General features: G+C 44.5%; 1 protein-coding gene across 1 annotated transcript in view; it reads left to right on the top strand.

The window, feature by feature from the left end:
- The window catches only part of sorl1 (sortilin-related receptor, L(DLR class) A repeats containing), a 227,127-nt gene that overhangs the window by 53,991 nt on the left and 147,242 nt on the right, over window positions 1-25,894 (top strand). The window contains exons 3-6 of the mRNA XM_072486394.1: window positions 7,356-7,481; window positions 17,680-17,841; window positions 19,953-20,020; window positions 21,447-21,627. Coding sequence (XP_072342495.1) covers window positions 7,356-7,481; window positions 17,680-17,841; window positions 19,953-20,020; window positions 21,447-21,627 — 537 coding nt within the window. The remainder of the gene's footprint in view (window positions 1-7,355; window positions 7,482-17,679; window positions 17,842-19,952; window positions 20,021-21,446; window positions 21,628-25,894) is intronic.

Below are 25,894 nucleotides of genomic sequence, written 5' to 3'. Positions count from 1 at the left end.
GAAACCTCAGGCCTGGAGCAGAGAAGCCCGTGTGGCAGCCTGGAACCAATGGCCGACCCCACGGAATCGCCATGATGCAAAGGCTGGAGTTCATTACTATTGAGCTCTAGAGGCACTGTGATGCGATGGAGGCCATCATGGTGGCAGTGGAGTCAGCAGTAGAGACCGTGATGGCCTTCATAGAGGAAATGACCAATAAAGCCTCTACAAACGGGTCAAACCGGACAGGCCATCGAGAGTTGACCTAGGCACTGAAAAACAACAATGACAAAACCAGCCCTGTCAACTCGATCAGACCTTACAGCAGAGGTGGACGTACACTTTTGGGAGCAATGCCCCAAACGGCATCAATGCACGCCTGACCCTGCCCATCTTCAGCTCTCACAATACAATAAGTCTTACAACACCAGGTTAAAGTCCAACATGTTTGTTTCGAACACTTGCTTTCGGAGCACTGCTCCTTCCTCAGGTGAATGAAGAGATGCCTGACAATGCTTGGAATGCAAGCATTATCAGGTGATTAAATCTTACAGGTCCAGAGATGGGGTAACCCCAGGTTAGAGGTGTGAATTGTCTCAAGCCAGGACCGTTGGTAGGATTTTGCAAGCCCAGGCCAGATGGTGGATGAATGTAATGCGACATGAATCCAGGTCCCACTTATGGCCACATCATGGCTCATAATACAAGGCACAGAAACCCAAAATTGCGCTGCCGAGTCTGGTTGCTGCCCAGTCTGGTTGCTGCCCAGCCCTCTCTCGCCCTGCCGCCTGGCTGGCCTCTGACTCTGGTCGAATTGCCCTGCTCCTGCTGAAGGCTGCTCACTGATTCCCTGCTTCACGTCACTGGAGCTTGGCTGGCCTTCTTCAGACCTCCCGACTGTTGCTCTACTCTCACTTGGCTGGCTGAGCCTCTATTATAATCTTTATTAGTGTCACAAATAGGCTTACATTAACACTGCACTGAAGTTATTGTGAAAAATCCACGAGTCGCCACACTCCGGCGCCTGTTCGGGTACACTGAGGGAGAATTGTCCAATACACCTAACAAGCACTTCTTTCGGGACTTGTGGGAGGAAACCGGAGCACCCGGAGGTATCCCACGCAGACATGGGGAGAATGTGCAGACTCCGCACAGACAGTGACCCAAGCTGACAATCGAACCTGGGTCTCTGATGGTGTGAAGCAACAGTGAAAATGAAATGTAAATTGCTTATTGTCACAAGTAGGCTTCAAATGAAGTTACTGTGAAAAGTCCCTAGTCGCCACATTCTGGCGCCTGTTCGGGGAGACTGATACTGTGGCACCGTGCCACCTTGATGCCCATGTGTGCTCCTGTCTGGTGGCCTCTGTTCTTTTTGGTTGATTGCCCATCCGCCTTCAGCCCTGGCCTGGGGTAAAGTGTCTCCCTGATGCTCTCCTTTATAGCTATTGGCCAGTGCCACCGCCTCGCTGAAGGGTTTGCAGGCTCTCACTGCTATGTTAGGGCGGCAACCTCATTTTTGCCTCTGGCTTACTCTTCAGAAACTTCACACCAATTCTGGAGATTCAGTCTGAACTGCTCAAAAGTCTTCAGCACCCCTCCGCATCTGGCAATTTGTTTTGCTGCTGTAAAGGGGAATCCACCAATCATAACCCACTGTTGTTCTGTATTGCTTGCTTACCAAGTTTGATTGGCGTTTCTGCCACAACAGTCACTTCTCCATATGCCATCAGCAGAATTATATGCAATCAAAATCTAACCTCATGGCCCAGCACCCCACCCTCCCCACCCCCACTAGCACCAAACCACCCACCCACTCTACCGCCAAGCGAGTGGATCAAGAGTGCAGGAGGAAATGTCAGGAACGGCACGAGACATACTTGGAGAAGCTATAACACTTTATGCTAATTGTGAATGATGGTGGACCAAATATCCCCACCCTCCAAATGTAGGTGGAGTCCAATACACCGGTGTGAAAGACTGGGCTGACGCATTTGCAACAATTTTGAGCCAGAGGTTCTAAGGTGGATCTCCACTTCACTTCTCCTGAGATGCCCAGCATTGCAGGGGCCAGTCTTCAGCCAATTGAAATCTCCCTACGTGAAGTCAAGAAACTGCTGAGAACATTGGATTCTGCAAAGGCTAATGGCTCTGACAACATTCCGGCAATAGTCCTGAAGACTTTGTGCTCCAGAACTTGCCACAGCCCTAGCCAAGCGGCTCCAATACAGCACTGACATTTACCTGGCAATGTGGAAAATTGCCCAGTTTAAGTACAACCTAGCTAATTACTACTCCATTTATCAGCACAGTGATGGAAGGGGTTGCTGACGGTGCCATCAAGCAGCACTTGCTCAGAAGCAACCTGCTGACAGATACTCTGTTTGGGTTCCGCCAAGGTCACACTGCTCCTGACTTCATCACTGTCTTGGTTCAAATGTAGGCAAAAGAACTGAACTCTGGCGAGTGCACGTGCCATCAAAGTCACATTCTGAGTGTGGCACCAAGGCGCCTGAGCATGGAGGGGGGAACTCCACTGGCTGGAGTCTGTTCTTGGCATAAAGGGAGATGGTTGAGATTGTTAGAGGTCTATCATGTCAGAACCAGACATTACTGCAGACGTCTTCCTAGGTCAAACCGTCTTCAACTGCTTCAATGACCGTTCCTCTACATGAGATCCAAAGTGGGGATGTTTATTTTCCACCGTTCATGACCCCTCTGATACGGAAGCAGCAAGACCCGGGCAGCATTCGGGCTGATACTGGCAATTAACATGTGCCAGGCAATGAATCTCCAATAAGAGAATCTAACCATCGCCCCTTGATGAAAAAGAGAGAAAATAAAATATGAAGGCAAACTAGCAAGGAATATAAAAACTGACAAGTATTTGACAAACTATTGGGGTGAAAGGCAGTTTGTCTCCTGGCCTTGCTGGCTGCATCCTAGGATTCTAAACAAAGTAGCTACAGAAATAGTGGATGCATTCATTGTAATTTTCCAAATATTCTTGGATTCTGGAGAAGAACCGGAGGATTGGCAAACTACCTATGTGACGCCCCTATTCAAACAGGGAGGGAGGCAACAAGCGGGCAACTCTAGACTGATTAGCCTAACTTCAATTGTTGGAAAAATGTTGCAATTTATTATTAAAGGAGTAATAGCATTACATTTGGAAAATCGTAATCTAATCCAGCAAAGTCAGCATGGCTTTATGAAAGGGAAATAGTGTCTGACCAATTATTTTTTCAGGAAGTCTCAACCAGGGTGGATAGAGGGGAAACAGTAGATGTGTTGTATTTTGACTTCCAGAAGGCATTCGATACCAGGTTAAGTCATAAAATAAGAATCCATGGTGTTGGGAGTAGTATATTGGCATGGAGATAGAGAATTGGTTATTGGGCAGGAAACCGTAATTTGGCATGGATAAATTGGTTATTGGGCAGGAAACAGCAAGCGGGGTAAGGGGTTCTTTTCCAGGTTAACGACCTGTAACCAATGCGGTTCCACAGGGATCAGTGCTGGAACTGCAACTGTTTACAATACATATTGACTTGGATGAAGGAAGTGAATGTGTTCTGTAGAAAACACACATAAGTGGAAAGGCAACTTGCGAGATGGATGCAAGCAATTTGCATATAGATATTGATAGGTTAAGTAAGTGGGAGTATGTGGGGAAATGTGAAGCTGTTCATTTGGAAGAGAGAACTGTAGTGAGAGAATGTAGAAATTGTATTTCATGTTTTGTGGCAGTAAAGTTGGTTATAAGCCCTGATTTAAAATGCATGTGTCTACGAAAGCTGGAATTAAGGAGTCGTAAAAGGTGAAGTGGTAATTGCGTTTTTTAACAAGTGTTCAGAGATATGGCCAATGGGATATTGTTTTGATTGCTGGAGATTTCCTGGAGAGTAGATAAATTTAAGCATTGTATTTAGTCTTGGCTAAGCAGGTAATGGGACATCTTAGTAGGATACAGGTGATGTAATTCATGGGAGGAGCCAGGTCTGTCTGAGGTTGCAGTTTTTTGCCAAATGCTGTTGGGTTCAGCAGAAGAGTCTGACAAGACTGGACCTTCGGGTTGTTTCTGAAAGAGGATCACCTCCAAAGGTCTGCACAGATGAGCAAGTAACTCTGATTGCTAACTGAGTGGAATCTGAACTATAGTGGGTTGCTTTGTTGGAATATATATGTAGTGAACAATGTAGATAGTGGATTAAAACTTTTCCTTTTATTTAAGAATGGTTAATTGTAAAGCTTTTCTTTCATCCGGTTAATTCTGTATTTAAATTCATTAAAGTCAGTTTTATCATAATATCGCTATTGCTCTGAGGTGAAGGGGTGAAGTATCCTTTCCTCACAATTTTACAAATGAAAATAAATTGTTTGGCATTCCTGTCCGGTAATCCAAGTTGGGGCCTGGCCTGGTATCTTAACACTCGTATTCTCTTGTTTTGTTATGTAAATAGAGAAAACTGCAAAAAGCTGCACCACCAAGGGACTTGGGGGTGCTTGTGCACAAAATACTGAAAGTTAGCACAGAGGTGCAGCAGGTAATCAGGAAGGCTAATGGAACGTTGGCCCTTTTTTCAAAGGGTTAGAGTACAAGTTGGGTGTCTTGCTGCAACTGTACAAGGTATTGGTGAGATCAAATCTAGAGTGCTGTGTAAGAAGTCTCTCAACGCAACGTTAAAGTCCAACAGGTTTATTTGAAATCACGCTGTTCAGAAAGCTTGTGATTTCAAATAAACCCGTTGGACTTTAACCTGATGTTGTGAGACTTCTTGCTGCGCCCACCCCAGTTCAACACCGGCATCTCCACATCTAGAGTGCTGTGAGCAGTTTTGGGCCCCTTTTATTTAAAGAATTTATTATTTCATTGGAGGTGGTTCAGAGAAGGTTCAGCAGGATGATCCACAATATGGAGGGGACTGTCTTATGAGCAAAGGTTCAACGGATTGGGATTCTCCTCATTGGAATTTAGAAGAATGTGAGGTAACTAATTGAAACATATAGGATTCTTGAGGGGCTTGACAAGGTAAATGCTGAGCGGAATTTCCCCCTCTTGGGAGAATCTTTAACCAGAAGGCATAGTCTCAAGATAAAGGGGTGTATTTTGGATATGTTGTATTATATGTATTTGGTGCAGTGAGGTTTGAAAATCTAGCTTAGTGTGTGTATGATTGCTCCAATAATGTTTTTAAAATCCTGGATTGCAAGATGCTCGGCTTTCTGGGAGATGGATGCAATTAAAGCATCGGAAAAGCTTGGGCTAATGATTTTTCCTTGATTAAGAGGGTTCCCTGTGGAGTATTTAATTGGAGTCATTGTGTTTCAGCTTGGTAAGTTAATGTAGCCAATGGGAAGAGGTAGAGTACAAGGCATTTTAGAAGAGATTGTTCAATTGGGTCCTGGAAATCAAACCTTGAAGAGTTTCTGAAGACACCAGGTAGAGAAACCATTGTTCTGACAGGATTCAGGTCGATTTTATTTTTTTAAAACAAAAAACAACTCCAAGAACATCTCTCTTTCAAGTATGCCTGGGTCTGCTAACTATTTAAAAGTGGATTGCGATCTGAGATTGTTCTGTTGTTTGAGCAGAAGTAAAGCTAGCAGTTGAGGGCTATTGTGTCACTGTATTGATTTAAGGGGTAATTGTTCCTGTGATTTGTTGAAGATTTTTTAACATTGTTAGTAATCAAGTTTAATTTAATATCCTATATCCCAATTTTTCATAAAATCACCCCTGGAGTGACTTATCCTTTCCTCACAGGTCTTACAAAAAGAAATACAATATTGGGGTTTCTATCCAGTATCCTAGCCACTGCTGGGGTCTGGTCTGGGATCGTAATAATGGTGCCAATTTAAGACCGAGATGAGGAGGAATTTCTTCTCTCCGATGTTTGAACCTTTGGCACCCCTTGCCAAACGAGAGATGTGGGAGCAGAGTAGTGTATATTTGAAGGTTGAGATAGATTCTTGGTCAGTAAGGGAAAGGGTGGGAAAGTGGACGTGAGGAATGTCTGATCAGCCATGATCCTATTGAATGGCAGTGCAGGATAGAGGGGCCAAATGGCCTACTCTTCGCATTTTTTAATGGTCTTGTCTGGTTGCATTGCCATCGCTGAATCCCCCACTTTCAATAAGCAGAAACTGAACTGGACCAATGTAAACTGACTACAAGGGCAGATGTTTGGGAACACACCACCTGGAAGTTCCCCTCCAAGTCACACTCCAAACTGACTTGGAATTTTATCACCGTTCCTTCCCAACGGCACTGTGTGTACCTGCACCACTTCGTGGAAAATTTGTGTTGGGCAATAAATGCTGGCTTTGCCAGTGGCACAAGAATTTTAAAAATATACATTGATTTTATTATAAACTCAGTTACCTCCTGTAACACCAGTGCAACTTTTTCTAGGTTTTTGTAGTGAGATTTATAGTAACAGTGGACATTCTGTCCAATAATTTTCAATTAATTGCAGTCTTTGGAGGCTCATCGAATCTGCACATGTGTGGACTCTAGAAGCTGCTGTCAGTATCAGATAAGTGATAACAATGAACACAGTTTTTATCATTACTGCCATATCTGGGGAAATAGCGTTACAGGATGGCATGCAATGATTAATATCCCTAAATATTCAACATGCTGTATTTCAAGATGAGCCTGTGGTTGATGCCTATTGGGGCATAAAAGTAAACTAACAATAGACCGCTCCCTAAGTGGGGCCAGCTGAAATAAAACCAGAACACTAGACTGGGTAGCTGCAGAAAGAATGTTCCTGATGTGGGGGGAATCCAGACCTAAGGGTCATAGTTTGAAGATAAGGGGGTAAACCTTTTAGAACTGAAGTGAGGAGAAATTTCTTCACCCAGAGAGTGGTGAATCTGTGGAATTCACTACCGCAAAGGGGTTGAGGCCAAAATATTGTGTAATTTCAAGGAGGAGTTAGATCTAGCTCTTGGGGCTAAAGGTATATGGAGGGGGGTGGATGCGGTGCTGGATCAGGGTATTAAACTTGATTAACAGCCATAATGATGAATGGTGGAGCAGGCCTGAAGGACCAAATGGTGGTCTCCTCTTCCTTTTCTGTGTATGTAGCGCAAGTTGGAAGTACTCATCAGGTCAGCAGCATCAGCAGAGTGGGAAACTTTTTCCAGCCGATGACCTTTGCTCACCGGGAATTTGGAACCAGAAGGAATGGTAGTGGTGAATCGTATTAATGCTTAAAAGAGAACCTCGAAAAGCACAGAGTTAGAAAGTAATAGAAGGCAATCCTGAAAGAGTTGAATGAAGAAGGGACTCATGGAGTGTAGAATAGTTTGTCTAATGACCTGTTTCTGTGCTGTCACCTTTTTAATAATTTTTCTCTTTTACATAGGTATACATTTCATATAATTACGGAAAAACCTTCAAGAAAATTGACGAGAAATTCAAGCTACAAGATGAAACAAAAAACAGGACAGTTATTGCTCAGTTTTACCACAGTCCAGCAGATAACAAACGGGTAAGGAACATTTGTTGTAGCGCAGGCAAATGTTTTAAGCCATTACTTTGAAATGGTTGTATGATTGAATGTTTGGTATTCATATAGGAAGTCTTATTGCAACATATGACTTCCCTTTCCTGTGCTCTGCAGTTTCCCAGAGCTGTGTTAACATTTAGTTGGCATCAGTTTCCTGGTGCAGCCTCTGGAAGGATTGGAACTGTTGGCATTTTTTTTTTTTTTTTTTTTTTTTTTTTTGGCTACATCTGTCCATGCATTTTGGATCTTAAATTTTAATCCTTTAAGTTAATTACAAAATTTGGAAATTTTATGGTGACTCTTGGGCTAACTGCAGGAAGAAATATCCCATTCTGTTGTGAAGCTGTCAGACAAGCAACGTGTGAAACATTAGGAATGTGTGGTTATTAGCTGAAGTAAGAGTTGAATTGTTAATTGCAGTTGATCTAGGTTTCCCTGCGTCAAATCACTAGTTCTCACCATCTTTTTCACCCCCTCTTTTGTTTACCCACGAGCTCTGAAAAAGAATTATGCGAAATGCATTCCTCACTAGGCAGGAAAAACAGTGGGCCTGTGCTTTTTGGTCTTTCGCTATTGCCTCGTCTCCTGCATCAGTTCCCACCCCCACCTCCACCATCTTTCCCCTCCTCCGCGCCTTCCTGTTCACTCATTACCTGCTTTATTTGAATATTTGATTTGGACACGCTGCATGGAATGTTAACACGGTAAAATGGAGGGCCACACTGGAAAATTGGGGGAGGACATTTTAACGAGTGGGAGGCAGGGAAATGGGGTAGGTCACCATAATGGTTTTCCTGGTTTGAGGGAGAGGAGTGGGGGCGGAATTATGGGAGGACACAAAATTGGATGATGCTGGAATTGGGGTAGAGTTCTGTGATGGGTGGGGAATTGTGGGAGGGCACCATAATTGGAGGGGGCATCGGTGAATGGGACCTGATGTGATTTGCTCTGAAATTGTGTAGACATAGAGCAGATATTTGTGGAAAGGCCACAATCATTATATAGTAGCAAACACCCCATAAGAAACTCTGAAAATCTTTTCACTCGGTGGTGAGAAGCCGAGCTTGTAACCACCTTGAGAAGTAGCTAGATAGTAGATGATGGACAAAGAAAAGCAAATTTATTTAGAAGTGAGAAGGGAAGTTATTTTAGGGTTACATGCTAAGGGTGGAAGGAAGCTCATATGAAATATAAACACCAGCATGGACCTATTAAACTGACTTGTTTCTGTGCTGTAAGTTCTGGGCAAAAGTTACTCTGGGGTATTATGACATTTTAGCATCAACAGTTGTAGTGTAGGCATGTGCAAAATTTTGATTGTGCAAATTCAGGAAGGCTTAGAATAGAAGCAAAGCACCAGGTGTTAATCTGTTCCATTATAGCACCAGAACAGCCTTAATTAGAGATTAATACAAAAAGCTAGTCCCGTCGTCTAGCAGTTATCACATTTTGCTTTACACTCCGAGATCCCCGGTTCAAAACCAGGTAGAGACATCGTCCAGACATATTTGCTTCACTGGCACCCTCGAGGCCTTCTATGCCCATTGGGTACTGCAGGGGCTGGGTGCTTTATTGTCCCCTAATCACATTTTCGTATGATGTTTTTAAGTCTATTTACGATTTGCTTTTTGTTTAAGGCAGTTTCCCTTTAAGGGACTGTCCCTTTAATTTGCTCCTCAGTTTATCTAATTGGTTTACTTAGTTATTTGTATTAATCAAAATAGTTGGAACAGGAAAGGAGATTAACAGACTTGGAAAGGAGATGAAATAAGTTGGGGAGGGGGAGCAGAAAAAGAACGTGCATAGACAAAAAGGAATATCTGGGAATGACCGGCACACAGCAATGGGTAACTAATTATCCATAGATAAACTGGAGTGAATCTAATAAATGGCTGTATGGTGTTTCCACGTTCTCCGTGTCTGTGTGGATTTCCTCCCACAGTCCAAAGATGTGCAGGTTAGGTGGGGTTACAGGGACAAAGCCAGGGAATGGGCCTAGGCAGGGTGCTATTTCGGAAGGCCGAATAGCTTCCTTCTGCACTATTGGGATTCTATGATTCTAAGTACCATCTGTTATTTTGTTGTTTGTTCTATCTAACTGCTTCATGTACTCTTGAATACTTCATGCCCGCCATCGAAGTCTGGTCTTTGGGTCAGAAGGTTGTTGGTTTCAAGCGCTACGATAAAGATTTGAGCACAGAATTTCTGCTCTCATTCCAATACTGAAGGGTGGCTGCATTGTCAGAATTGGCTTCTTTCCAGTGACGTATCTTTTACTATTGTTTCTTTTCCATTTCATTTTTTCCTATTTAGGCTAAATTGCAGCTGAACAATAGTCTGCCGTTCTAGGTTTAGTAAAGAAGAGCAGTAGTGCACGAGTAGATGTAACGTTAAACCTATACAAATCATTGGTTTGATGTGATTAGAAAATTGCCATGTTTTTGGGTGCCCTTTTCACAACTTTAGGGTATTGAATTTTTAAGTTTGACGCATTAAGGCCCCTGTAGAAGAGGATTGAGGATAAGACAATTAGGACCATTGTTTGCAATGTGGAAAAGAGAAACCTGAAACCCTTTAATCTTGCAGGGATCAAAATGCTTTTCTGTAGGCTATTTGGGATGTGAGAATACCCATTGGCATTTTGCTGAGATTTAAGAATGAGTTATGCTGTGTACTCTAAAGCCTTTTTGTTCTGATGGCTTAATTACCACAGGCTGGGAGGTGATATTCTTGCTATGGTTCATATCTGAAGAAATATGATTTGGTCGTTAGGAATTACTGTTAGTTGTATACAGTTGACCAGTCAGTGGGAATGCCAATTCCAGCCTTGGGATGGAATAGTAAAACGGTGCTGTCCTGAAAATGTGCATTTCCCATGATTACCATAGTACCTTTCTGTGTTGCATTGAGTGAATATAGCAGATTGATGCTGTTCAAGAAAATATTGCACCCATTTGTTTTGCCAAGTCGCACTCCAAAAAGGACCTTGTATATCTGTTAGTTAACTGTAGTTAATACACGATTAATGAAATGACTAGATTACACAGACATGTAAATCTGCTTGTACAGTATGTTATGCACTGTCAAATGGGCTATGACCATTCTGAAGACTAGGAGGAATTCATCAAGCGAATGAGGCTCCGGGAGTTCTTCCACAGGTCCCAAGAGGCCAACAGTGAACCCAATGAGACAACCAATGTACTGGAACAGCAGACCGAGAGATCTGCAGTGCGGCAACTGAAAAGGAAAGAGTCGAATTGGACCCCTCTGGAAGGCCGCTGCCTTAGACTCGACATGTATGCTCAAGCCGTCAGGAGTTGCGTCAATGCAAGATTCATCGTTCGCAAGATAGCCCCGAATGTCACCCAAGCACAAGACAATGCCATCCGTGCTCTCCAGACCAACCGCAACATCGTCCTCAAATCAGCAGACAAAGGAGGGGCCACCGTCATACTGAATAGACTACTGCAAAGAAGTGTACCGACAACTCGACAACCAGGAACACTACCTGCAGATCCAACCAAGGAACGCACCTGCCAACTCAACAGACTGATCAAGACCTTGGATCCAGACCTTCAGAGCACCCTACGTGCTCTCATCCCACGTACTCCCCGCGTTGGAGATCTCTACTGCCTCCCGAAAATACACAAGGCCAACACACCAGGCTGTCCTAAAGTTGCAGGAGTGTGCAGGCAGGAAGGTGGTTTAAAGTGTGTCTTCTTCAATGCCGGGAGCATCCGGAATAAGGTGGGTGAACATGTGGCATGGGTTGGTACCTGGGACTTCGATGTTGTGGCCATTACGGAGACATGGATAGAGCAGGGACAGGAATGGGGTTGTTGCAGGTGCCGGGGTTTAGATATTTCAGTAAGCTCAGGGAAGGTGGTAAAAGAGGGGGAGGGGTGGCATTGTTAGTCAAGGACAGTATTACGGTGGCAGAAAGGACATTTGATGAGGACTCTTCGATTGAGGGCGTATGGGCTGAGGTTAGAAACAGGAAAGGAGAGGTCACCCTGTTAGGGGTTTTCTATAGGCCTCCGAAAAGTTCCAGAGATGTAGAGGAAAGGATTGCAAAGATGATTCTGGATAGGAGCGAAAGCAACAGGGTAGTTGTTATGAGGGACTTTAACTTTCCAAATATTGACTGGAAATGCTATAGTTCGAGTACTTTAGATGGGTCCGTTTTTGTCCAATGTGTGCAGGAGAGTTTCCTGACACCGTATGTAGATAGGCAACGAGAGGTGAGGCCGTATTGGATTTGGTACTGGCTAATGAACCTGGACAGGTGTTAGATTTGGAGATAGGTGAGCACTTTGGTGATAGTGACCACAATTCGATTACGTTTACTTTAGTGATGGCAAGGGATAGGTATATACCGCAGGGCAAGAGTTATATCTGGGGGAAAGGCAATTATGATGCGATGAGGCAAGACTTAGGATGCATCGGATGGAGAGGAAAACTGCAGGGGATGGGCACAATGGAAATGTGGAGCTTGTTCACGGAACAGCTACTGCGTGTCCTTGATAAGTATGTACCTGTCAGGCAGGGAGGAAGTGGTCGAGCGAGGGAACCGTGGTTTACTAAGGCAGTCGAAACACTTGTCAAGAGGAAGAAGGAGGCTTGTGTAAAGATGAGACACGAAGGTTCAGTTAGGGCGCTCGAGAGTTAGAAGTTAGCTAGGAAGAACCTAAAGAGAGTGCTAAGAAGAGCCAGGAGGGGACATGAGAAGTCTTTGGCAGGTAGGATCAAGGATAACCCTAAAGCTTTCTATAGATATGTCAGGAATAAAATAATCACTAGGGTAAGAGTAGGGCCAGTCAAGGACAGTAGTGGGAAGTTGTGTTTGGAGTCCAAGGAGATAGGAGAGGTGCTAAATGAATATTTTTCATCAGTATTCGCACAGGAAAAAGACAATGTTGTTGAGGAGAAGACTTGAGATTCAGGTTACTAGACTAGAAGGGCTTGAGGTTCATGAGGAGGAGGTGTTAACAATTCTGGAAAGGGTGAAAATAGCTAAGTACCCTGGGCCGGATGGGATTTATCCTAGGATTCTCTGGGAAGCTAGGGAGGAGATTGCTGAGCCTTTGGCTTTGATCTTTAAGTCATCTTTGTCTACAGGAATAGTGCCAGAAGACTGGAGGATAGCAAATGTTGGCCCCTTGTTCAAGAAGGGGAGTAGAGACAACCCCGGTAACTATAGACCAGTGAGCCTTACTTCCATTGTGGGCAAAATCTTGGAAAGGTTTATAAGAGATAGGGTGTATAATCATCTGGAAAGGAATAATTTGATTAGACATAGAAAATACAGCACAGAACAGGCCCTTCGGCCCACGATGTTGTGCCGAACCTTTGTCCTAGATTAATCATAGATTATCATTGAATTAACAGTGCAGAAGGAGACCATTCGGCCCTTTGAGTCTGCACCGGCTCTTGGAAAGAGCACCCTACCCAAACTCAACACCTCCACCCAACACCAAGGGCAATTTGGACATTAAGGGCAATTTATCATTGGTCAATTCACCTAACCCGCACATCTTTGGACTGTGGGAGGAAACCGGAGCACCCGGAGGAAACCCACGCAGACACTGGGAGGACGTGCAGACTCCGCACAGACAGTGACCCAAGTTGGAATCGAACCTGGGACCCTGGAGCTGTGAAGCAATTGTGCTATCCACAATGCTACCGTGCTGCCCTTGAGAACAAATAAATCTACACTATCATTTTACCGTAATCCATGTACTTATCCAATAGCTGCTTGAAGGTCCCTAATGTTTCCGACTCAACTACTTCCACAGGCAGTGCATTCCATGCCCCCACTACTCTCTGGGTAAAGAACCTACCTCTGATATCCCTCCTATATCTTCCACCTTTCCCCTTAGATTTGTGTCCCCTTGTAATGGTTTGTTCCACCCGGGGAAAAAGTCTCTGACTGTCTACTCTGTCTATTCCCCGATCATCTTATAAACCTCTATCAAGTCGCCCCTCATCCTTCTCCGTTCTAATGAGAAAAGGCCTAGCACCCTCAACCTTTCCTCGTAAGACCTACTCTCCATTCCAGGCAACATCCTGGTAAATCTTCTTTGCACCTTTTCCAAAGCTTCCACATCCTTCCTAAAATGAGGCGACCAAAACTGCACACAATACTCAATGTGGCCTTACCAAAGTTTTGTACAGCTGCATCATCACCTCACGGCTCTTAAATTCAATCCCTCTGTTAATGAACGCTAGCACATCATAGGCCTTCTTCACAGCTCTATCCACTTGAGTGGCAACTTTCAAAGATGTATGAACATGGACCCCAAGATCTCTCTGCTCCTCCACATTGCCAAGAACTCTATCGTTAACCCTGTATTCCGCATTCATATTTGTCCTTCCAAAATGGACAACCTCACACTTTTCAGGGTTAACATAGTCCATATGGTTTTGTGAAGGGTAGGTCGTGCCTCACAAACCTTATTGAGTTCTTTTGAGAAGGTGACCAAACAGGTGGATGAGGGTAAAGCAGTTGATGTGGTGTTATGTGGATTTCAGTAAAGCGTGTGATAAGGTTCCCCACGGTAGGCTACTGCAGAAAATACGGAAGCATGGGATTCGGAGATTTAGCAGTTTGGATTAGAAATTGGATAGCTGGAAGAAGACAAAGGGTGGTGGTTGATGGGAAGTGTTCAGACTGGAGTCCAGTTACTAGTGGTGTACCACAAGGATCTGTTTTGGGGCCACTGCTGTTTTTCATTTTTATAAATGACCTGGAGGAGGGCGTAGAAGGATGGGTGAGTAAATTTGCAGATGACACTGAAGTCGGTGGAGTTGTGGACAGTGCGGAAGGATGTTACATGTTACAGAGGGACATAGATAAGCTACAGCGCTGGGCTGAGCGGTGGCAAATGGAGTTTAATGCAGAAAAGTGTGAGGGGATTCATTTTGGAAGGAATAACAGGAAGACCGAGTACTGGGCTAATGGTAAGATTCTTGGCAGTGTGGATGAGCAGAGAGATCTCGGTGTCCATGTACATAGATCCCTGAAAGTTGCCACTCCGGTTGAGAGGGTTGTTAAGAAGGCGTACGGTGTGTTAGCTTTTATTGGTAGAGGGATTGAGTTTCAGAGCCATAAGGTCATGTTGCAGCTGTACAAAACTCTGGTGCGGCCGCATTTGGAGTATTGCGTGCAATTCTGGTCGCCGCATTATAGGAAGGATGTGGAAGCATTGGAAAGGGTGCAGAGGAGATTTACCAGAATGTTGCCTGGTATGGAGGGAAGGTCTTGTGAGGAAAGGCTGAGGGACTTGAAGCTGTTTTCGTTAGAGAGAAGAAGGCTGAGAGGTGACTTAATTGAGGCATACAAGATGATCAGAGGATTGGATAGGGTGGACAGTGAGAGCCTTTTTCCTCTAATGGTGATGTCTAGCATGAGGGGGCATAGCTTTAAATTGAGGGGAGATAGATATAGGACCGATGTCAAGAGGCAGGTTCTTTACTCGGAGAGTAGTATGGGCGTGGAATGCCCTGCCTGCAACAGTAGTGGACTCGTCAACACTAAGTGTGTTCAAATGGTCATTGGATAGACATATGGACGATAAGGGAATAGTGTAGATGGGCTTTAGAGTGGTTTCACAGGTCGGCGCAACATCGAGGGCCGAAGGGCCTGTACTGCGCTGTAATGTTCTTTGGTCTATGTCTATGTTCCCCCTATTGTATCAGGTAATGGGGCCCTGTGTGAGAACCCCTCTGGCTACATCGATGGCGTTTTGATACCCATCGTACAAGAAACGCCCAGCTCTGCCGCGATACGATGACTAACGTCTTACAGAAACTCAGCACCCATGGACCAGTTGAACCAGGAACATTCCTCGTCACAATGGACGTCTCTACACCAGCATCTCCCATGACAACAGCATTGCTGCAACTACCTCAATACTCCGCACCGACAACTGCCAATCTCCAGCCGCAGTTCTGCAATTCATCTGCTTCATTCTGGATCACAATGTCTTCACCTTCGACAACAAGTTCTTCATCCAGACATACAGAACAGCCATGGGGACCAAATTCGCACCTCAATATGCCAACATCTTCATGCACAAGTTTGAAGATGATCTCACCACACAGGACCTTCAACTGACGTTACACACCAGATACATCAATGACATGTTTTTCCTTTGGACCCACAGTGAAGAATCACTGAAACGACTACACAATGACTTCAATAAGTCCCATCCCACCATCAGGCTCACCGTGGACTATTCTCCAGAATCGGTTGCATTCTTGGACACCCTCGTCTCCATCAAGGACGGTCACCTCAGCACTTCGCTTTACCGCAAGCCCACAGATAACCTCCTGATGCTCCACTTCTCCAGCTTCCACCTTAAACACATTAAAAGAAACCATCCCCTATGGACAAGCCCTGTGTATACACAGGATCTGCTCTGACAAGGAGGAGCGTAACACACATATACAGACGCTGGAAGATGCCCTTGTACGAACGGGATATGGTGCTCGACTCATTGATCGACAATTCCAACGCGCCACAGCAAAGGTCCGCACCAACCTCCTCCGAAGACCAACAATGGGACGCAACCAACAGAGTACCCTTCATCGTCCATACTTCCCCAGAGCGGAGAAACTACGACATCATCTTCGCAGCCTTCAACAAGTCATCGATGAAGACTAACATCTTGCCAAGCACATCCCCACTACTTACCTTCAAACAACCGCGCAACCTCAGATAAACCATTTGTTTGCAGCAAACTACCCAGCCTTGAACAGCGACCACGACACCACACAACCCTGCCATGGCAATCTCTGCAAAACGTGCCAGAGCACCGACATGGGTATCACCATTACACGTGTGAATACCACCCACTCGGTAAGTGATAAATACTCGTGCGACTCGGCCAACGTTGTCTACCTCATGCGCTGCAGGAAAGGATGTCCCGAAGCGGGTACATTGGCGAGACCAAGCAAACGCTACGACAACTGTTGAACAGACATCGTGCGACAATCGCCAGGCTGGAATGTTCCCTTCCAGTCGGGGAACACTTCAGCATTCAGCCTCTGATCTCCGAGTAAGTGTTCTCCAAGGCGGCCTTCAGGACGCGCGATAGCGCAAAATTGCCGAGCAGAAACTTGTAGCCAAGTTCCGCGCACACAGGTACGGCCACAACCGGGACCTTGGATTCATGTCACATTACATTCACGCCCCCACCATCTGGCCTGGGCTTGCAAAATCCTACCAACTGTCCTGGCTTGAGACAATTCACATCTCTTTAGCCTGTGATTATCCCTCTCTCCAGTTGCCCCATCTGGACCTGAAGACTTCATTACCTGCAAAGACTCTCATTAAAAGTATCGTGGCTTTATATTGATGTTGGGTTAGCTACACATGCATGAAAGATAATCCCATGTTCAGGACCCAGGTTGAAGCTGATGTTGAAGATGGTACAAAATGCAGTCCCCCAAATTTATTGGCCTTTCCATAGGGTCTGTGGCATACTGCAATTTAAAAAAAAAAAAAAAAAACCAAAAATTAAAAATCCTGCTCTGAGAAATCTACTATACGATATCTTTCAGCCTGATTAGCTCTTTTTGGGTACCCTACTAACATTGAAATGAAAATTGCTTATTGTCACAAGTAGGCTTCAAATGAAGTTACTGTGAAAAGCCCCGAGTTGCCACATTCCAGCGCCTGTTCGGGGAGCCTGGTACGGGAATCGAACCGTGCTGCTGGCCTGCCTTCGTCTGCTTTAAAAGCCAGGGATTTAGCCCAGTGTGCTAAACCAGCCCCTTCATGTATCCAGCCAATACATTGGTATTGTCGTTGATATCCAGCATTGATTTAATCTAACAATTGGAACAGAAAATGTAGTAGTAGACTAGCTTATCTCGCACAATAATTTAAAAGCTACAAGTTCTGGTAGCTTTTAATTTCATGACTACAAAATATGACTAGTTTAATTTTCCCAAGAAATGGTGACAGTCACATGTTGCACTTTGGCACGTAAGTATTACTCGGAAATACTACTCCTCTTCGTTTGGGATAATATTGTAGAGATAAAAATTGCAGCAGTATTTATATTATACAAGTCTAATGGTGCAGTTAATGTATTTTCATTTTATTGCCTATCTTATGAAGACCAGTTGAAGCTGCATATGCATGTGTAAACATGTGCTTTTTTTTTTTTTGCAGTACATGTTTGCAGATACCCAAAATCACTACTTGTGGATCACTTTCAACTTTTGCAATGATATTCATGGCCTTCAAATTCCATTCAGCCCTACTGATATTCTCATGAACAGTCAGAATTTGAATCTTGTGCTGGGGTACGACAGCTCCCACACAAACAAACAGGTATGGTTATTCTTTTGTCTAAACACTATTATCTGTGGACATTACCAATGGCTGTCAGACTGATTTGATCTGGCAGAGCGCAAGGAGAGCAAAACTATTGAAATGAGAAAAAATAGATAGTTGTTCATTAGAATTTAACTGAAAGGCTTTTGGAATCAAACAAATGCATGCACGGTGTAGGAACTTACTGAGTGATGTCCAGAGTCTAAATATGTGGCTTCCCTGCAGTGAGGATTTTATGTTCAATGGGGCACGCGCAGGCTGCCATTGATCATCCAGCAAGTAAGGTCTTAGCCCTCAGCAAGAGTTAAAGGAAACGTTCAGCAGGGGACGTGCACAGTTTTGTTATGGACCCGGAGGAATGGATACCTGTGCACCACTTGACATACAAAGGAACTAAAATCAGAAATACATTTTGAAAAGTTACTTCTTTTCCTTGCTCGAGCCACTACTGCTCCTGGCTCAGGTCAGAGTTTAAAATGGCAGCACCTTTTGAATTAACATGTTTAAAGGCTGATGCCTACAATTTAAAATTACTGTCAGTACATAAGAACTAGGAGTAGGCAGTTCAGCCCCTCGAGCCTGCTCCACCATCCAATATAATCATGGCTGATTTCATCTTGGCCTCATCACCACCTTCCTGCCCACTTCCCAAATCCCTTCATCCCAGTATGAGTTTTAAAAAACTATCTAGCTCCTCAAATTTGATTAGTGTTCTGGAATAGACTGCACTCTGGGCTGAGAATGCCACAGATTCACAATCATTTGGGTGAAATAATTCTTCCTCATGTCTGTTTTAAAGCTGCCACACCTCAGCCTAAAATGGAGGCTCTATCTAGAATGTCCAATAACGGGGAACATCTGTGTTACATCTACCCTTTAATATCTTGTATACCTCCAAATAGATTTCTCATTCTTCTAAATCCCAGCAAGTGTCTAGGCCTAAATCGTTCAATCTCATTATTAGCCAAGTCCTTCAACCATGGAATCAATCAAGTGAACCTTTAAACCGCCTCTCAGGCATTTACACCCTTCCTTTCCTCAAGGAGACCAAAACTGTGCGCAGTACTCCAGATGTGGTCTCTCCAATGTCCTAGTTAAAACAGCACTTCCCCACTTCTATATTCTAATTCATTAGCAATGAATGCCAAAATTCCATTTACCTTCCTTGTTGCTTACTGCACCTGCATACTTTTTTTAATAAAAAGAGTACCCAATTCTTTTTTTCTTCCAATTAAGGGGGCAATTTAGCGTGGCCAATCCACCTGCCCTGCACATGTTTGGGTTGTGGGGGTGAGACCCACGCAGACAAAGGGCGAATGTGCAAACTCCACACAGACAGTGACCGATGGCCGGGATCGAACCTGGGTCCTCAGAGCCGTGAGGCAGCAGTGCTAGCCACTGTGCAGCCCACACCTGCGTACTAACTTTCTGTGATTCATTAAAGAGGATCCCCAGATCTCTTTGCACCAAAGCATTTTGAAGTTTCTCTCCATTAGATAAGTTGCCTTTTTCTTCCTCTGACCAAAAGGGATAACTAAAAACCGTCTGCCAAATTTTGGTACACTCTTCTAACCTATCCATTTGTAAATTTCTTATTTCCTCATTTCAACTTTCCTCTGCAAATTTAGCTATAGTACATTTTATCCATACAATAAAGTCTTTAATGCAAATTTTAAGTAGTTGGGACCCGAGGACCGAACCCTGTGACACATCACAAGTTACAGCTTGCCAATGATAAAGAGACCTATTTATCCCCACTCTCTCTGCTTTCTGTTGATTAGCCAATCCTCTAAACAAGCTAATATATTCTCCTAACCCTGTGGGATCTTAACCTTTTGCGGCATCTTTATGAAGTCTAGATACACTACATCTACAGAACCCCCCCATTATCCACTTTGCTTCTTACATCTTCGAAGAATGAAGTGGCCAAGTTCCCCACTTTATTTCAGTTGCTTTCTCAACCTTGTTGGGGGATATGAAATCAAATCGATAGAACATGTACAGTTCAATTGGGATGTGCAAGTAGTGTTATGCGGTGAATCTTCAAGGGTCTGGGAGTTACGTTTGAGCGTTGCATGTTCGATATAAAGTATGCCTTTATCTTGCAGCTTTGGAAATCAGATGACTTTGGACGGACTTGGATCTTGATTCAAGAGCACGTCAAATCTTTTTACTGGTATGCATATATGTCATTTTTACTTTTGTATCTTTACAGTGCATTTGTGTTTTAAGCCAGTAATGCAAATATTCCCGCTTTTAACCATGTTGGGTGTGAGGCTACAGTTAGTGCCAATGTAGTACAGTGTTTAGCTAAAATTCACTTCATTTAAAAGGTTAGCCTGACATGGTCTTTTTGAAGCCTGTTGCCAAGTTTACCGTTGATTCCTAACTGCTGTGGAGAGCTGTGCACCTTGGACTCTCCCTAGCCAAATAATTGTTCATGGTGAAGAGCAAGCTGCAACTGAGGAAAGATATATTTTCTTTCAGCGTTTGTCTACTAAGGGCTCCTGATCAGAGTGAAGGCATCAAATGCCCCACCCCACATGTCTTTACTGATGACGCTGTGTAACAGGTTGGGAGGAATGCAAGTGACTAGGGCAACTTAGTCTTTAGCTGCTTCCATCATAAAGTCAGAAGTGTGGATGTTGGCTGCAGATTACAATGTTCAACACCATCCGCAATGGCTCGGATGCTGAAGCAGTCCATGTTAAAATGCAGCAAGACCTGGTCAATATCCAGGCTTGAACTGGCAAGTGGCAGGTAACATTTGCATCACATGTGCTAGGCAATGACCATCCCCAAAGAAAATCTAGCCATTACCCCATGACAGTCAATGGTATTACAATCACTGAATCCCTATTGACCAGAAACTGTAGCTATATAAATACTGTGGTTATGAGAGCAGGTCAGAGGCTAGGAATCCTGTGATAGTAATTCACCTGCCTCCTCAAAACCTGTCCAAGACAGGAGAATAATCTCCACTTGCCTGGTTGAGTGCAGTTCTAACAACACTCTAGAAACCTGACACCATTCAGAACAAAGCAGCCTGTTTGTTTGACAACGCATCCACAAACATCTACTCCCTCCACCACAGGTGCGCATTGGCAACAGTGTGTACCATCTACAAGATACCATGCAGGAACTCGCCATGGCGCCTTAATCAGCACCTTCCAAACCCACAACCACTATGATCTGGAAGGACTCGGTCAGTAGACACATAGGAACCCTACCACTTGAAAGTTTACCTCCTTGACACGCACCATGCTGACTTGGAAATATTTTGCTGTTCCTTCACTGTCAGTGGGTCAAAATCATGAAACTCCCTAACAGCACGGTGAGTTTGCCGACATCAAATGGATTATGGTGTTCAAGAATGCAGCTCCCCACCATCTTCTCGGGCAATTAGGGATGGGCAATAAATGCCGGCCTAGTCAGCGATGTGTGTGTGTATATATTATAAATTAACAAAATAAAATCTCAATTGCAAGGCTGTCCTATTTGGTGGTACAGCACATGACCAGTTAGTAGACCAACTACTGCAGCAGTGAATTAATTAATGTTTTTGGGAAACTGCAGATATACTTTCATGTTTAATTTTCCAGGGGTGTGAAACCATATGATCCATTCAATACAGTGTATGTTGAACGGCATGAGCCCATGGGTTCCTCGAGTATCATTAAAAGCACAGACTACTTTCAGACTGAGGAAAACCGAGAGATCCTGTTGGAAGGTGTAGATGACTTTCAGTTACAAGACAAATACATGTTTGCCACAAAGAAGGTGGTGAGTATTCTTAAATATACTCTGCTTTAAAGCGAAAGAAAAATATGCGGACGCATTTTACTATTGAAATATCCCCTAATTTTAGAACTTGTACTACTAATTGTGTAGTGTCACAGATCTATGTGTGACTAAAGATTGTCCAAGAGGGTCTTCTGCGACTGTTACTAGGAGAGAGAGTCCCTTTTTAAGCTGATCTGTTTTTCCTCCTCCTTTCAATTTGTCTTTGTCCGGGATTAGTCAGTTCAAATGCTATTGGATTCTTTCCCCGCAATACTGTCTGATCAGCCTTTCGGCACAGTGGTTAGCACTGTTGCTCCACAGCTCCAGGGTCCCAGGTTCGATTCCCGGCTTGGGTCACTGTCTGCACGTTCTCCCCATGTCTGCATGAGTTTCCTCCGGGTGCTTCGGTTTCCTCCCACAAGTCCCGAAAGACGTGCTGTTAGGTGAATTGGACATTCTGAATTCTCCCTCCGTGTACCCAAACTATTTATTTATTCCATTCGAGCAATTTTTATTTTTGAATAATGTTAAAGTGGCTGAGGTCAATTTATTTCAACAAACCAGTTTCCAAACAATAAGGTGGGGTTGGGTTACGGGGGCAGGTTGGAGATGTGGGCTTGGGTAGGGTGCTCTTTCCAAGGGCCGGTGCAGACTCGATGGGCCGAATGGCCTCCTTCTGCACTGTAAATTCTATGATTCCCCATAATTCCATTTGGCCTATCGAGTTTGCACTGACCCTCTGAAAGAGCACCCAACCTAGGCCAACTCCCTCCCCCTATCCCTGTAACTCCAACCTAAGCGTTGAACACTAAGGGGCAATTTATCATGGCTAATCTGCCTAACCCGCACATCTATGTGGGAGGCACCCGGAGGAAACCCGTGCAGACATTGGGAGAATGTGGAAACTCCACACACAGTTGCCTGAGGTCGGAAATGAAACCGGGTCCCTGGTGCTGTTAGGCATCAGTGCTAACCACTGCCACCATGCTAAGAAACAGCAATAAAGCAGAATATGCTGAATGTACACAGCAATCCCATCACCATCTGAAGAACATTGCCGAGCTACATGCATTTCCTGCACTTTTAGTTATTTCAGATTTTATTTGTGGATGGGAAGAGGGACAAAATGCTGGGGTTATTGAGGAGTGAACCAGGGTAGCACAGAGGAATTGGTCCCTTCTAGAAAACTGACTGGGGAGGGGAAGATGTGTTATAGAATTTACTGTGCAGAAGGGGGCCATTCGACCCATCAAGTCTGCACCGGCCCCTGGAAAGGGCATTCAAATTAAGCCCACACCTCCACCCTATCCCCGTAACCCCACCTAACTTTTTTCGTCAATAAGGGCAATTTAACATGGCCAATCCACTTAACCTGCACATCTTTGGACTGTGGGAGGAAACCGGAGCATCCGGAGGACACCCACATAGACATGGGGAGAAAGTGCAGACTCTGCACAGACAGTGAACCAGCAGGGAATCGAACCTGGGACCCTAGAGTGTGAAGCAACTGTGCTAACCACTGTGCTACCGTCCCACAGTGTTTGCAGTTGCTTGCAGTAAAGCAGATATAGTTAATAGATCTAAATCACAAGATATAAACAGCTATTGATGCAGTTGCTCCTGTTGCCGAACTCTGACTGCATGAAGCCCGACTCCAATGTCCTTGGAGCTTTTTTTACAAAAAACCTCAACAATTCTAGGTCACAATTTATTTTAATCTTTGCTGAATGAATTTTTTTTTGTGCTGCTTGAACTTATAAAAAGAATAGTGGCTGGGATTCTCCAAAAATGCAGCTTAATGTTGACGCCAGCATAAATGGACCTCTTGGCCCAGCGATTCCTGGCCCACAGGACATGGCACTACATGGCGGAGCCAGACAGCAGGCCGGCGCGGAAGAAGATATGCCCCCCAGAACGCGGGCCTGGCCGTCATGGAGGCCCCCCCTGGGAGACTGAACCCCCCCCCCCCCCCCCCCCCCCCCCCCCACCACAGCCGCGACTCCGAGCTCCCGCCGGGTGGAACCATACGTGAACCACGCCAGCGGGAACTCGGCCGGTCGACCGCGGAGAATCGCTGCGGGGACCTCTTTCAAAAGCCCCCGACTAGCGATCTGTCAACTGCACGATTGGAGCCGATTCTCCGGTTGCTGGAGGCTCGCGTCCTGATTGCGGGTCCGACGCCCCATTCTCCGCCCCCGCGATTTTGGCGCGGAGGCTTGGAAATCCTGGCCAGTGTTTCAGCTAAAGCTTACATTAAATTCCCCAGGGAATTTCCTGCTCTAATGCTGTAAACCCCTTTTTATGGACCTTTTTATGGGCCTATTTACTAGATAGTTACAGTTACTGCCATTTCATATGCTTTACTTATTTGAGTGAATTCAGAGTGACTTCAAAATGACTATCTGAGGAGTACTTATGTGGAGGCCCGAGCTGAGGAAATAATTTATTCTGAGAGTGGCTCAAGCAACTAAACCTGTCATTAAAAGTGTAAAATGCTGAAATTTTTCAGCAGGTCAAATAACCAGTGAAGAGAGAAACAGAGTAAACACTTGAGGCCTCTGACTGTGCCTTCTGTCGGGACTTGATCACAACCTGACATTGGCCCAGGAACTTGTTTCTGCTCTCTTTCTCTCTCTTTCTCTAAACCCCCCCCCACACACACAATATCCACATTGGACATTTCACAAATGTTGCTATTTTCATATCAACTTTTAGTCTATCATGAATTTGAGGTGTTGCCAGCTGTACTGCTGATGTAATTAATGTCAGAAATGCATTCCATTTAAATAATATTCAGCTCCTTTATTCTTCCTTCCAAAGTGCATAACTTCACATATTTTCCTACATTACCATCTACCAAGTTTTTGCCCACTAGTTTAAAAAGTAAATAAATTTAGAGTACCCAATTCATTTTTTCCAATTAAAGGGGCAATTTAGCATGGCCAATCCACCTACCCTGCACATCTTTTGGGTTGTGGCATGAAAACCCACGCAAATATGGGGAGAATGTGCAAACTCCACACAGACAGTGACCCAGAGCCGGGATCGAACCTGGGACCGTGGCGCTGTGCAGCAGCAGTGCTAACCACTGCGCCACCGTGCTGCCCTATTTGCCCACTAATTTAACCTGTCTCTATCCCTCTGTAGACTCTGTGTCATCTTCACTACTTGCCTTCCCACCTATTCTTGTGTCATCTCCAAACATGGCAATACTGCATTCACTTCCCTCGTCCAAGTCATAAATGTATAGTGTAAATAATTGTGACCCCAGCATGGATCCCTGTGGCACTCCCAGTTACAAGTTGCCATCCTGAAAATCCCATTTTTTAAGATCCCGGATGAGAATCGCCTATTTTCGATTTGTAAAACTGAGTAGATGTTACTTCACCACAGGAGTGATAACACTGTTGCTAATGTAGTTAATTGTCTTTAAATTAAAGTTTATTTTAAAATAAAACCAGCCACTGGGACAGTAATTGGAGAAAACCATAACTTTCTAAACCTGACGTTATATTCCAATTGAGCAAACCAATATATTCCAAATGCCACTCGTGAATAATGTTAACAACCAGGTTGCTACTAGTTTCTTTCTCTGTGCAATTTCTTTGGGGCGAGAACCTTTCAAAACCAAACTGAAACGGCTCTGTTCGGATCAGAGTTCCAGGAGAAACTGACTTTTCAGACAGTCCCATTAACTACATCATCTGTGCCCAAAGCATTGGACATCCTTTTGTCTCTTTTTAGAAGATGTCTCTTGACTTGTTTATCCAGGACAAAACCCATTACCCCTCATAAATTCATCTACATCCCAGAGATCCTTCAAACGTAATCAATATTCCATTAGCTAGCTATCTGTAAACCAGTACAGAAGCTGGCTTGCCTTGCATATTTTAGTTGCGTCTTTGTCCTCAGCTGCTCTGCTTTAAATCCATTGATTCATTTTTATTATCCAACTGTAAAGCTGCCTTTACTTATCATAGAATTTACAGTGCAGAATGAGGCCATTCGGCCCATCGAGTCTGCACCAGCTCTTGGAAAGAGCACCCTACCCAAGGTCAACACCTCCACCCTAACCCCATAACCCAGTAACCCCACCCAACACTAAGGGCAATTTTGGACACTAAGGGCAATTTATCATGGCCAATCCACCTAACCTGCACATCTTTGGACTGTGGGAGGAAACCGGAGCACCCGGAGGAAACCCATGCACACACTGGGAGGATGCGCAGAATCCACACAGACAGTGACCCAAGCCGGAATCGATCCT

The sequence above is a fragment of the Scyliorhinus torazame genome, chromosome 21 (assembly GCF_047496885.1).
Source record: "Scyliorhinus torazame isolate Kashiwa2021f chromosome 21, sScyTor2.1, whole genome shotgun sequence".
In the NCBI taxonomy this organism is placed as follows: Eukaryota; Metazoa; Chordata; class Chondrichthyes; order Carcharhiniformes; family Scyliorhinidae; genus Scyliorhinus; species Scyliorhinus torazame.
Note: the sequence above shows the minus strand (reverse complement) of the source record. Positions and strands in the feature narration are given on the sequence as shown.